At 46.8% G+C, this 13,223-nt stretch overlaps 6 protein-coding genes across 6 annotated transcripts; 2 read left to right on the forward strand and 4 right to left on the reverse strand.

Moving 5' to 3' along the window:
* Positions 1-1,374: 1,374 nt before the first annotated feature.
* On the forward strand, positions 1,375-2,135 carry F5891DRAFT_979760 (uncharacterized protein; the record flags this gene model as incomplete). Its single annotated transcript, XM_041376924.1, has 2 exons — positions 1,375-1,759; positions 1,942-2,135. The coding sequence occupies 2 exons, from the start codon at positions 1,375-1,377 to the stop codon at positions 2,133-2,135; spliced, it is 579 nt and encodes a 192-aa protein (XP_041226804.1).
* A 169-nt stretch (positions 2,136-2,304) lies between these two features.
* Positions 2,305-3,342, reverse strand: F5891DRAFT_951077 (uncharacterized protein; the record flags this gene model as incomplete). The annotated part of the gene is made up of 3 exons (XM_041375014.1): positions 2,305-2,840; positions 2,915-3,088; positions 3,153-3,342. The coding sequence occupies 3 exons, from the start codon at positions 3,340-3,342 to the stop codon at positions 2,305-2,307; spliced, it is 900 nt and encodes a 299-aa protein (XP_041226805.1).
* A 1,608-nt stretch (positions 3,343-4,950) lies between these two features.
* F5891DRAFT_910668 (uncharacterized protein) lies at positions 4,951-5,181 on the reverse strand (the record flags this gene model as incomplete). Its single annotated transcript, XM_041373618.1, has 1 exon — positions 4,951-5,181. A coding segment is annotated over one exon (231 nt), but the record flags the coding sequence as incomplete, so codon positions are not given.
* Positions 5,182-5,198: 17 nt separating this feature from the next.
* On the reverse strand, positions 5,199-7,997 carry F5891DRAFT_1187929 (uncharacterized protein; the record flags this gene model as incomplete). The annotated part of the gene is made up of 7 exons (XM_041366923.1): positions 5,199-6,115; positions 6,164-6,361; positions 6,437-6,831; positions 6,897-7,399; positions 7,458-7,651; positions 7,722-7,828; positions 7,876-7,997. 7 exons carry the CDS (start codon positions 7,995-7,997, stop codon positions 5,199-5,201), a joined length of 2,436 nt encoding a protein of 811 aa, XP_041226807.1.
* Positions 7,998-9,457: 1,460 nt separating this feature from the next.
* On the forward strand, positions 9,458-12,013 carry F5891DRAFT_979763 (uncharacterized protein; the record flags this gene model as incomplete). Its single annotated transcript, XM_041376925.1, has 6 exons — positions 9,458-9,667; positions 9,727-10,136; positions 10,189-10,289; positions 10,356-10,544; positions 10,602-10,746; positions 10,768-12,013. The coding sequence occupies 6 exons, from the start codon at positions 9,458-9,460 to the stop codon at positions 12,011-12,013; spliced, it is 2,301 nt and encodes a 766-aa protein (XP_041226808.1).
* A 69-nt stretch (positions 12,014-12,082) lies between these two features.
* On the reverse strand, positions 12,083-13,124 carry F5891DRAFT_1187931 (uncharacterized protein; the record flags this gene model as incomplete). The annotated part of the gene is made up of 5 exons (XM_041366924.1): positions 12,083-12,288; positions 12,337-12,474; positions 12,559-12,837; positions 12,893-12,970; positions 13,025-13,124. The coding sequence occupies 5 exons, from the start codon at positions 13,122-13,124 to the stop codon at positions 12,083-12,085; spliced, it is 801 nt and encodes a 266-aa protein (XP_041226809.1).
* Positions 13,125-13,223: the final 99 nt, after the last annotated feature.

Consider the following 13,223-nt stretch of genomic DNA (forward strand, 5'->3'; position numbering starts at 1 on the left):
GGAAATCAGGGAGGCCACCAATTTGCTCGCTCCAAGCCTTGAAAAAAGTGTAAAGGCTGATGACAATTGGCGAACTAATGAAAAGTGGTTCAAACGGGGCTCGGACGATGTTGGCTCAACTCCTGGATGCATCAATTTATCTCCAGTATGGTTTCAACAGGGACACGAGGTAGGATCTGATGAGATGGTGATTCCGGCAGTCATACTCACCAATCCCAAAGACTGTGTCCGATCTGGAGGTATCTGCATCATTGAAGGGACCTTCCTGCGAGAATATCCTCAAAGCCATTGCAAGGCCAGCAGCCATCGCATCCGCAGCACTCAGGGTCATATATCCTGAGCAGTACTGGGCAGGGTTGCCAACCTTGTCCAACCTTGGACATATAGCAGTAAGCAAGGATCTGCCACAGATGCCGGAGGCCCTGCAGTACTGGGCATCCGTGTTTAACACCCTCTCCATTATTCCCAATCGGGAAACCCCCAATCATCGAGACCATTTGTCTATTGCTGAATGCTTCAACATTCTCACCACTGTGGGGAACTATTCTGATGCTCGGATGACAATGCCAAGCCTTCAGCTGGAGTTCAAGTACAATTCCGGCTGTATGATTGCGTTTTCCAGAAGGATTGTGAGACATGGAGTTTATGATGTGGAAGGGGATCATATTGCTTGGGCATGGTATATGAGGGATTCTGTTCACATTCACGCTGGGGTTCCATCATGTGGATGGGCTAGTGTGGATGGTCCATACAGTGTGTGAAAGATCAAACAAAGAGCAAGAATTGTGACCTATATACATTCCACCAAATGAATACCATGTACCAATAGTTATCCGGACCTCAATACTCAATTGTGAGCATTTGCAAAGTGATATATAGGACTGAATAATGAGCCCCTTCAGTGAATTCACCCGTATTAGACGGACAGCTGAGGGTGACAATGTAGCAATAGAGGCGGGCCAGCCCATGTGGGCCCATGGCAACAATTTTACCATGGTAGACGAGTGGGCTGCAGGGTTGTGTGTACCTGTTGCAAACGGATGGGCCGGTGGTATATAGTGTAGATGGTAGTATAGGAATGTACTATATAGGATATCTATGTAAATAGTAGTGAATGCAATGAGCTATAGAGATGAGTGGGCCGGCTGAATGGTGTGCAATGTAAATGAGTGGGCCAGGGAGATGGGTATGATGGGGACAAGTGGGCCGGGGGTATGAAGTGCAATGGAGACGGGTGGGCCGGTATGCGAAGTACAATAGAGACGGGTGGGCTGGGATGAGAAGTACAATTGAAGACGAGTGGGCCGGGGGTATGGGGTGCAATGGAGATGGGTGGGCGGGTATGCGAAGTACAATAGAGATGGGTGGGCTGGGATGAGAAGTACAATTGAAGACGAGTGGGCCAGGGGTAAGGGTGCAATGGAGACGAGTGGGCCGGTATGTGAAGCACAATGGAAGACGAGTGGGCCGGGGGTATGGGGTATAATGGAAGACGAGTGGGCCGGGGGTAAGGGTGCAATGGAGATGAGTGGGCCGGTATGTGAAGCACAATGGAAGACGAGTGGGCCGGTGGTACCGGGTGCAATGGAGACGAGTGGGCCGGTATGTGAAGCACAATGGAAGACGAGTGGGCCGGTGGTACCGGGTGCAATGGAAATGAGTGGGCCGGTATGTGAAGCACAATGGAAGACGAGTGGGCCGGTGGTACCAGGTGCAATGGAGACGAGTGGGCCGGTATGTGAAGCACAATGGAAGACAAGTGAGCCGGGGGTATGGGGTATAATGGAAGATGAGTGGGCTGGGGGTACCAGGTGAAATGGAGACAGGTGGGCCTCATGATATTCCACCCGGTGGACAATGGAAATATTTGCTGGTATGGATGATACAGATGAGCCGGAAGAGCATTGTGGGACAGAGGTGAAGGTGAGATGGATGATACAGATGAGCCGGGTGTCCGGTGTGCGAGAGGTGAAGGCGAGATGGATGATACAGATGAGCCGGATGTCCGCTGTGTGATAGAGGTGAAGGTGAAATGTATGATACAGATGAGCCGGAAGAGCGTTGTGGGATGGAGGGGGTATCTGGTGCATACAGAGTATACTAACCAGAGACGAGTGGGCCGGGGGATAGGGTGAATATATGATGTGGGTGGCATGATGCCTCATCCGGTGCATACAAAGTATATTAACCGGGAATAAACATCTGGTCCGTCTCATATATACATCCGGGTCTATACCCATACAGTACGTCTATGATATCAAATGAGATTGACAAGCAATATATGTGGCCCAATGCATGGAGTTGCTAAATATCTACACGGTCATATTTTGCATACTCCGTGCTCGGAGTCCCAACAAAATTGTGGATGCTGTCTCGCATGTACCATGCAGTGACAATCCTGTTGCCCTCTTCCACGTTCATGTAATGTCTCACCAGTCGACATGATGAAGCCAATATTGAGCCAGAGTCGTAGAGAAACTTGATTCCAAGGTTCATGAAATCCATGATAACCGGGCGATAAACACCAGCAGTAGTCATGATATCAAATGCTGCCGGTTGACATTTAGGATCTCTATGAGGGGGTGTCTGGCGATTGCATATGATCGATACCACATTAAAAACGGATGTCCAGCGTTGAAGATGATGGTGCATCTCATTCAACTCATATCTGGCAGCCCATTTACCAAGCCTGACTTGAGTTTCCATTCCGGCCCAATAAAGATCAGGGTGCATGACTCGAAGTGCAGCAGAGACAATGATACCGGACCTTTGAAGGGATGCTGTAATATTGTGACCGGCAGCACCTTTCAGTGCCGCTGATACCTCCGGCGAGAAGCCATCTTCCAGGTCAAGATTCGGAAGCCATGTTTCTACAATACTTCCAACCAGAGATTTCAATGCATGTGGACCTGACACACCTCTCTTCCTTGCTGAAACCATGCAGGAGATATATTGATGCAACCGGGGGTGATCATTCCATCTGGACTTGTATAGAAGTTTGACCGGTGGGTCCTCCATTGAGAAATCTTGCCTGATGTGATGCTATGCTTCAACAAACCACTCATGGAATGTGTGGCACCGTGAATATCTTTCTAAGTAATGCATCCAGGTAAGATACAAGAACAACTGGAAATGGATAAAGGATAAAGGACCAACCATCATCATAGAGGTGAGTGCTCCAGGCAAATACCAGACAATGATTCTACTGCTGGAATCAATGACAACAGATGGTGTTGTCAAGAGGTGCTCCTCTTCAGGGGGGAATTTGTTCAAAAGAACCTCTTCTCGTGTCTCACTTCGACCGGATTCATCTTTGTCCAGGGTGTCATTGTATCTAACCATGTCTATTTTAAGATGAACTTTCTGCAGGTTAGTTGACCAGAACAGACAGGTGTGCCGGAATACATACCGGCGTTAGAGTAAGCAGCGGCCATCACATAGGCTAGCTGCTCCAAAGCAATACAAGTGTCGATATCCAAGAGTCCAAGGTCCATATCCTTTACCGGTCGGTGAAGAATTGTAGATGTGAAAATCTCATGCACCAATTCACCGGCAAGGTAGGTCTGGTACAAGGCCCAGTCAAGTGGAATTGTAACCATGGCTTGCTGAAACAATTAAGTGACAGGAAAGCACCACTGTTATATCCATTGGAACAAATAGCCCCATATTCACATGACCTGATTGCATAGACAGACTCCATTTCCATTCAGGTAAATATGACGTGATGGTATAAAAGATTGGCAGGATACCGGCGGACATTGGGTTCTACTTTACTGTGAAGTGGATGCACTGTTATCTATATGTAACCGGTCAATGAGTGCCTGTGAGGATGACACAGCCCGTGTGATTTCATCAATCGGCCCAACCAATCCGGTCAACCTATCACTTGATCGCCTAAGATTCATTATCCTTGTCTGCAACATATCCAGCAACTCTCTCCCGATCGTTGTCTGGTGGCACGGCACACCAGATCTTGAACCAATTATATCCGGCGCATTATCCGGACCACACACAATATATGGGAGAAGACCGGTTTTCACATGATCCGGCTGTAATAAATGGTGTGAGCATCCAGTGCATCCGGTGTTAACAAGATCTTATGGACTGACAAGGTGTGAAAAGTGCCATTCAACCAAATCCATAACATCTTGGACAGATGACTTGGGCAACATATCTGAAACCCTGCAACAACCAAGTGATTCCTTCCACCAGTCATTGAAGTAGTCCGGCATGTGAGCAATGTCATAGTCATCAGATTTGTTTGAATCCGCAGAAAGGCGCAATGCCCGGATATCCTGCAAAATGGCATTGACATCCGGTCGCCGATCAACCAATGTGTGAGCAGTCATGGTTGAGAGCACATCCTTGAGAAGTTGAGGAATAGTAGCTGACAACCGGGTGATAAAACATATATTGATGAAAGGTGTTGCAAAGGTCTATGTCAGAGAAAAAGATGAGGGCATGGGAGTATCGGCATGGCTGGCTCCCTACCTCCATCTCCCATTTCATCAGGGTGTAGAACATCTCTGCATAACCAGGTATGGCAGTGGCAAAACTCTTGTCGACATACAGGCGCATGGCCAGCATCCGGGAATTAGCATAGAATAGGGCGTGAGAGATATCTGCAGCTGTGATGTGATTGCCCTTGGCGGCAATGATGACTTGGTTGGAGGGGATGAGAGTTACAGTACTGTCCATGGAGAGGAATATGAGGCTATGGTGTGACCGGCACACTGGGAATATTTACATGCCAAACACAAGGGTATATTACCTCACAGGTCTTATCAACCGGTGACCACAATTATGTAACTAACCCAGCACCAGTACTTCTATCCGAACGATCATTTCCCACAGAGCATCCTCTGCATATGCCGCTAGTTGTTCATATATTATCAACTGGTAATCACAATTATGCAACTAACCCGGAACTGGGACTTCTATCCCAACGATCATTTTCCGAAAAGAATCCTCTGCATGTGCTGCCAGCAGGTCATATATGTGAGATTGTCTGGCAGCATAACATGTATGTCCAGTGAGCCCTGCAGAAGTAGCATTGTGCATGTGACAGAGCCATTGCTTGGCTCTGTGGGTGAAGAAATTAATTGACCACTGCATTTCATGTTTGACAAGAATAACCTCCTCATTCCAGCGATCGCGCAGTGCTTTTGTCCGGAGCCAATTAACCCGGTAAACTATAATTAGAACATGTGAGACCGGATGACCTCATAATCAGAAACACTAGACACACATTCAGTCATCCAGTCATTTCCTGATGTGTCTCCCTGAACATCCAAGGACCAGAACCATGAAAGAGTGGTATCTCTCTGACCACGTGCATTTGGATCGGCCACCGCAGAGCTGGCTTTCAGGTCTTCTTTCTTCAAAGGAAGGTATTTCTTCAAGAGGTCGTGGTAAGGGAGTTTGGCCAGTTGCGACCGGCATTTCGAATATATACGAGCATGGAGATTGACTGCTGTTTCAACTGAGCGAACTCGAGTCCATGCCCTAGTAGATGAAGCCTGTGACTTGGCTGACCGGACAGTATTGCGGAATAAAACAGCTTTATCTCCTAAATGAACTCTAATGGCATGCAATGTGTCATTGGCCTGACCTTCTCGGAGGGCAATTTCTTCTTTGATGAGATTGGTGAGACCTAACTCCCTGCACCTTACTGCACCAATGTTGGATGGTAGGGGTATGACAGTGAGCTCCGGTTGAAATATGGAAGCATTGTGTACGTCCGGATCAGGATTTTGATCTTCGTCAAAATCGGAGTAATCTTCACAATCATCCAGTGAGTTACAAACAGTAACCGGACAATCCGGATCATTGACATTGACTCCAACTCCGAGATAAGTAGGTGACATCTCAAGAAAGCTCGTGATCTGAGTGTGAAGCTTATCCTGGCATCGAGCCACTCTCAACAGTTGCATGTCCATTGGGTGCATTCGCAAACTTCTCACATCCTTGCAGAGAGATATTTGCGATTCCTCTATGGTAAGACCAGTTGCAAGCCAAGTGGCGGCTCCTTGTCGACCGGGAGGGTTGATGACCGGATGTTCAGGGCGATTTTGAGCCTGCAACAGGTGCAATTCCTGCTGTTTCTTTGTTGGTGCTGCACGACCTCATGATCAGACCTACCGGACAGCCAATAAAAGTGGACACTTGCCTCTTTCCAACCGGACCTCATAGATGTCCATAGCCGTAGGATCCTCTGCTCTGTTTGCATGAGCCAATGCCTCCTCTGCCTTCCAAAGAACTACCATGTCGGGGTTGGCAGTCTCGTTAAGATTATCAAAAGCAAGTTTGCTTTCCGAAGCCCCCTTGATGGCCTCTTTGAATTTTCTGGACAGAAACTTAGCTACCGGACATGCCATCCGGACATGAATTGTATGAGCGCCGACAACACACGCACATCTGGAGGTGGGTGACTTACTTATACAAATCATTTTCATGAAATTACAATCATTCATCTGATAATCCAATACCTCCTTGCGATGGGGAGTTCCCATGCCCCTGGCCGATGGAGATATTATATTCAAAGGTGCCCAGAGGGTTTCCATAATCTCTCCGTCTATCCGGCCGGTCCCATGGATAAAATTTGATGCATACCGGACAAAGCAGTTGTCTTGATGTCCATGTACATGCCACAAACCGATTCCAGGAATGATATCCATACCTATGGGGATGGAAAGATACATGCTGGAAGCGATCCGGTCCTTCAAATACTTGTTATACTGAAAATTTATGTCGTAGAAAGTGATGGCTCGAGAGATTCTGTCGGTCTTATAGTTGAGAGCTTGACTTAATGCATAGTCCATGTTCATCTGCCTGATTATTCCACGTAAGAGTTGTAAGATCATCCATTGATGTGACCGGATGCAATATGTACTGACCTTTCGCCTTTCTGAAAGTCGACCATGGAATGTGGGACAAAACATCCATGCTGTGCACATGCACATCCTCCTATACCGGTGGCTTCCAGCCTTTGCTGCGAGGCGTTTGCTTGATTTACTGCCCGGTGATTATTGCAATCCGACCTTTGGACATTGTCTTGAGCAATGGCCAAATGGCTCTTGTATCTTTCATCGGAGACCATGAACCCCAGACCATCCATTAATGATACTTCATCGGATGGATTCACCGGATGCATGTGCTCGGCTTTGAAATTGCCATCCATGACCAAATACCTAGTCATGAGCCAGGAAGGTGTATCGTCAGGCTGGGCGACTGTACTGGTAGACAGGTCCAAGTTTATACCCGGTTGCGGACATGCCAGACAAAATAGGGCAAGATCACCATCCTTTGGCTGGTCATCTTTGTGGGCAAATCCATGCCACTTGTAGAGCTTGCATTGTCGCCACTGCCTGGCAGCTCTCATGAGCTCTCTATAGCGATCCTACAGATATCGTTCTTTAATGACCAGAATGTGAAGTACAGAATAAAACCCAGCTCACCGTAACCATCAGTGGAAAGATGCTAGAGGTGAGTCTGCGAATTTTGCTGTAGTAATTCATGGCTGATGTACCGCACTCAAGATTGTCTAACATAAAGTCGTCCAAGACAGCGAATGTGAATGCAGTTTTTTGGTCTGGTGAAATATGCCGGAAACAAGCCTGCTTGAAAGAGCTGTATGTCTCGGCTGAGAGCACTGGGGCATTGGCAATAACATATGGAAAGGGAGTGAACACCGGACTTGTCTACTACAGTTATTGCCGGACGATCTGAGTCTCTGACCGGTTGAATGAAAGGTTCTTCCAGATAATCGTCATCTATATTGTCATCGGTATCTGACCACTGAAAGAAGTCTGATGAGTCATCGGTGCTGCTGGGATATGGAGTGCCGTCGTGAGCAAAGTGAATGTGCAGGCCAACTTTAATGAGTGAAGTTTCTTGAAAAAATGATCTGGTCCATTGACTGATGCGATGGAATGGATGTCTTTGATGTTGAATTCTGCAACAGTCTGTGCAAAAGAGTGGCTCATTGAAACAGCCATGACATCTATACACCCCATCCTTCTTGCAGACTGAGCAAAGTCGGTTGGCTGGTGGGGCTTCTCTGATCATGAGTGAATTTATGTAGTCCTTGAACTTGCATTTCCATTGCCGGAGATATGCATTCTGACTCTGTATGGTCCGGTCAGACCGGGGAAATGAAGATAACTGTTGCTTGCCTGGGATTTTGGAAATTTAGGCTGGGGGATGTTACCTTGGTCAAACTCAAAGTCAGCACCTTCATAGAGCAAGTGAGGCGACCCAGATTTATGCTTTGAGGGTGATTTTGTTGGTGATGATGTTACCGACTTTGTTTTCCTAGCCCATGAATCTTTCACCCAAGATGACCTCGATCCCCTGGTTGTAGTTTTTTCCTTGAGCTTATACAGCTGAGGTAATCGTTTCTTCGTAGGAGGGGTGTATGTGATTCCCTTTTGTTTGGTATTTGCCATATTGACTGGAAAGGATCGGTGTGCTGTAAACTTGATGACTGGTAGCCTAGCACATGACTTCACTGCGGTGCCTTCCATCAATTCCGGTTTCCAGGTGATTTGAACCGTCGAGATTACCACATTTTCCCTTCTTAGTCATTGAACTACCCAGTCATCAAGGGACCAATTGATCCGGTGTTGTTCAGACTCCGAATGGTTTGACCGGTCGGGATTACCACATTGTTCCTGTGATCTCACTGAAGATCTTGCAATGTCACCTGTATGGGATATATTAAGGTTGGAGTCACTGAGGTTGCCATAGTTGCATGACATCACAAACACCATAATCCTCCCATTAACCCGAGTCGCATGGATTTCATGTTCAAGTTACATGACAATTGACTGGATAAAGTATGTCGACCGGAGGTTACATTTCAATGTTTAAATACTTCTGTCTAGCCAGCATTCTGGATTGTTGGCTGTAGAACAATCATTCAGGTAATTACGAGGGTTTGGCAGCAATATATACTTCTTTCGATTAGATTATTGACAAGTCTGGCAAAGTCAATACATTGATTAAACTTTAGTCGAGGGCACTGGCATTGCAAAACATGCTCTGAGAGAACAGTTCAAACCAAATAACCAACTCTAGAGACAAACAGGCTTCTGGTTTGATCTTCAGGACACCGGCTGTTAATGTCCACATTCATGCTGGCCTTCAAAGTCATTTGTGATTATACTTACTTGAGCAAGTTGTGGAATATGATTGCACAGGGTGGTATCCAGTATTTGAGGGCTGTATGCTGCCCATATACTATATAATACAGGTCTAAGTCCATATGCTTTTACAGTTCTACATTCTATGAATCAGAAACACATAGGATGTTGAGGGATTCATACCAATGAACGAGTATTGGACAATCCTTTGGTCGGTTTGCAGTCACGTACATCGGTTATGTAACCTATTACTGTGAGATACACATGCATCCTTTCTTCTATCAAGACGTCCACTGCTCCTCAACTACTTTGCCATGCCCCAGTCCAACTCATCAGTCGATAGCCCAAAAAAGACCAAGCAGAAGAAATTAACCGATGAAGAGGTGCTGGTCTTGAAATCCCACCTAGAAGAATGGAAGGAAGCAGCTGCCAACAATAGAAAAAAGATTCTGAAGGCCGTCATAAAAGAGGCCAAGGTGCATGCCCCTGCTATGGATGACCGGTCATTGAAGAACAGGAAATATGTGAGCAGTAGAACTTTAAATTTATACATGATGACTGACTTATATCATGATGTATAAAGACGTACCGGGACTGGTTATATAACCGGAGACCTGAAAAGACTCAAGAAAAGAAAGCCAACAAGTTTGGTCAGAAATGGACTTCCCGGTCGGTCATAGAACAACTGCGCAAGGAGGAGATCATTGAAAAGACTGGAGCGATGCCAGGATCGAAGAAATTTATTGAAAGATATCAGACAACACTCACTGCAGTGGTGGCCAGTCTATCTAAAGAGGAGCTGGAGGAGGCTCAGAACACTGCGATTGAGTGGTCTGCCAAGGCTCCTCCTGCAGCTGTTCAGGTGGACTTTGCAAAGAAGAAAGCACCCGGTATGATGAAGGATCTGGCAACAAAGTTGTGGAAGCAGGTCGGTATGAGAATTTTCATATTGTCAGCATGGAAAACAGAGGAAGACGAAGTCCGGATCAATGGGTGAGTTCCGCTTCACACTCAACCGGTAAAGATATACTGATCCGGTTGAAAGAATTGACTTCAATGAAAAGTTGAAGGGGAATAGTTTTACCGATATGAAGGACTGGAAGTCCATGTTATCGGAGTGGAATGCCTATGCTGGTGAAGAGTTCGGTGAGCTTCTGTTTGAAAATCTTGCGCCATTCAGTCAAGTACTTATCTGACCTGGGGTGATACCAGACGTTGACCTGAATAATGATGACGATGATAATGAAGAGGAGGTGAAGAAGAGCAGGAAGAAAGGTGGAAAGAAGGACAATTATCCTTTGGAGGTGGATAGCTATGGGCTGCCGGTCATACCGGACGTCACAGAGCTTAACCTAGAGAGCAAAAAGCATCTTATAAGGACTTTCCTCACAAAGCACTACAGTCAGTTTCACAAATGATGCATCTGGAGAGTTGATCCACTGACCAGCAATTTTTCAGGATTGTGCAGCCAACAACCAAAGGCGTCTGTTCCTTGGGCCTCAGTCAGGATGGCTCAGGGTGACTTTATTGCAGCCAAGTTTTTACCTACCGGCTGGAGGCTCAACGATCCGTCAAAGATTCGGCTGGCTGATGCTGACCGGCTGTTAGAGTTGTGATGTCAAAGACAGAAGGACCAGGTTCGCCCAACCTTTGAATTTAAAGGCTGGGAAGGCGATGATAAGACAATGAGAGAACCGGCAGAGATAATCTCCGGCAATGGTTCTGATGCGAGACCCAGGGTTCCAGTGAAAAAGTCCACCGGAAGGCGCACCAGGGGGGTGGAACCGGTGTCTAGTAGTGAGGATAAGAACAAGGATGATGAAGATGAGGAGAAGGATGACGATCACTATCACGATGACAACCTCCAATCACCACCACCAAAGTTAAAATCTATCAACAATTGCCCACCGGTCAAGAAATCCATACCTGTCCCACCACCACCTTCAAAGGCAGAACGGGCCAATACGGTCCGCAGCACTAGTCCGGCGTCAGAGGAGGAAGATACTCGCCTACCGGTCAAGAAATCCATACTGGTCCCACCACCACCTTCAAAGGCAAAACGGACCAATACCATCCGCAGGGCTAGTACAGCTTCAGAGGAGGAAGATACTCGCCCACCGGTCAAGAAATCCATACTGGTCCCACCACCACCTTCAAAGGCAAAACGGACCAATACCGTCTGCAGGGCTAGTACAGCTTCAGAGGAGGAAGATACTCGCCAACCGGTCAAGAAATCCATACCGGTCCCACCACCACCTTCAAAGGCAAAACGGACCAATACTGTCCGCAGGGCTAGTACAGCTTCAGAGGAGGAAGATACTCGCCCACCGGTCAAGAAATCCATACCTGTCCCACAACCAACTTCAAAGGCCAAACAGACCAATACCGTCTGCAGCACTCGTCCGGCTTCAGAGGAGGAAGATACTCGCCCACTGGTCAAGAGATCCATACCGGTCCTACCACCACCTAAATCAAAATCATCCCAAAAGAGGGGTAGGGTTGCTCCCATTCAATCTGATTTGGAGTCGGATGGTCCGCCACCAGTCAAGAAATCAAAGCTGACTGCAAGTGGAAGGGGACAGGCAGAAGACAACACCAGCACCGGTTCTGCACAATCAACTGGTAATGATGACAATGATCCTCTGCCTTCGCAACATCTTTCTAGAAGTCGTGCATTTGGCCCTACATCAGGTGTCTATGCCAAGAATAAAACTAACAAAGCACCGGTGCACAAACCAACACCCCCTGCCCCAAGAAGGGACTCCGGCAAGAAAGCCAAAGCATCTGAAGCACAGACAACCAATCCAGAGCCAAAGCGCTCTCATAGAAGTACAAAGGCCTCTTATAAAGCTCAGTATATGCAATCATAGTAATTTGGATCGTTGTAAGCAAGTATTCTAGTGATAGGTGTAGATAGCATTTGACTATAAATATATACTTCACGTTGAAAGTCGAGATATTGACATCAGTTGACATGCCAACAATAACTCTTGTGTACAGTCAAGAACTTGCTCTCTAGCAAAGGCTTCATCCGGTGACATTGCATTACCAGCCCGGTCCATCTGCAACCGGTGCATTGCCTCGCGCAAATCGCCTACAGCCCGTTGAATTACATATCCAACTGGATCCTGTTGACTGACGGCGACTAAGTTTAAATGATCAGAACAATCTCGGGAACAGCAAGAAGGCTTACAAGACTGATCCGGATCAACACGTACCGGATCCATCTTGAAACCCATATCTAAAGGGTGTTCTTCTGGTGAAATATTAGTCCCTTTATCAAGCGAATCATCTGCCAGATATGTGTCGAAGCCCATGTCAAGAGCCCCATCTTCTAGTCAAATATTGTTTCAAATGAGTGTCAGTTTATGAGATGTAGATTCCAGCGACATGCCTGTGTTGCCGGCCGGATCACAGAGGTCAATATCAAAGCCCAAATCGAGCACATCTTCATCATCCGGCTGTGGAGGCAATCCCAAATCCAACATCTCACCATTTGACCGGTCATCATCAGACAAGGTGGGAAATTGCATATCCAACATGTCTGATTGTTGTTGGTCGTGGTTGTCGGTCATCCGGTCATAATCTGACAAAGGAAATCCCAGGTCCAATGACCGGTCGTCATCTGCCAGTTCAGAGTTCACCATCTTCAATCTTTTACTGTCTTGCAACCCGTCATGGGCTGACAGGACATCTATTAAAATTCATATCAATTGTCCTTACCATCGCTTAGCATGAGATGAACTCACATTCACCCATGCTTGAACAAACCATGAAAGGGTTGTAGTAAGTGCGCTCCTCTCTCCTTGGCTCCAAGATGCTATGAACTGGGATGCCGGATAATATCAACCGGTACGTTGTGGGAGGTGATGGTTTCTTACCTACATCCTCACTAGATACATGTAGATTATGCTGAGCAATCGCCGATGATCGCATCCTTCTTTTCTTCTGGAATGGGTCGTACAAATCCACAGACTTCATGATATCACTGGAAGAATCAATGTTCTACAGAAGGCTGCGACCGCATGATGTACTCACAGGTTGGTTGGCAACAATTGATTACTGATGACGTGTCAACAA

The sequence above is a fragment of the Suillus fuscotomentosus genome, assembly GCF_016647785.1.
Source record: "Suillus fuscotomentosus strain FC203 chromosome Unknown F5891scaffold_23, whole genome shotgun sequence".
NCBI classification, from domain to species: Eukaryota; Fungi; Basidiomycota; class Agaricomycetes; order Boletales; family Suillaceae; genus Suillus; species Suillus fuscotomentosus.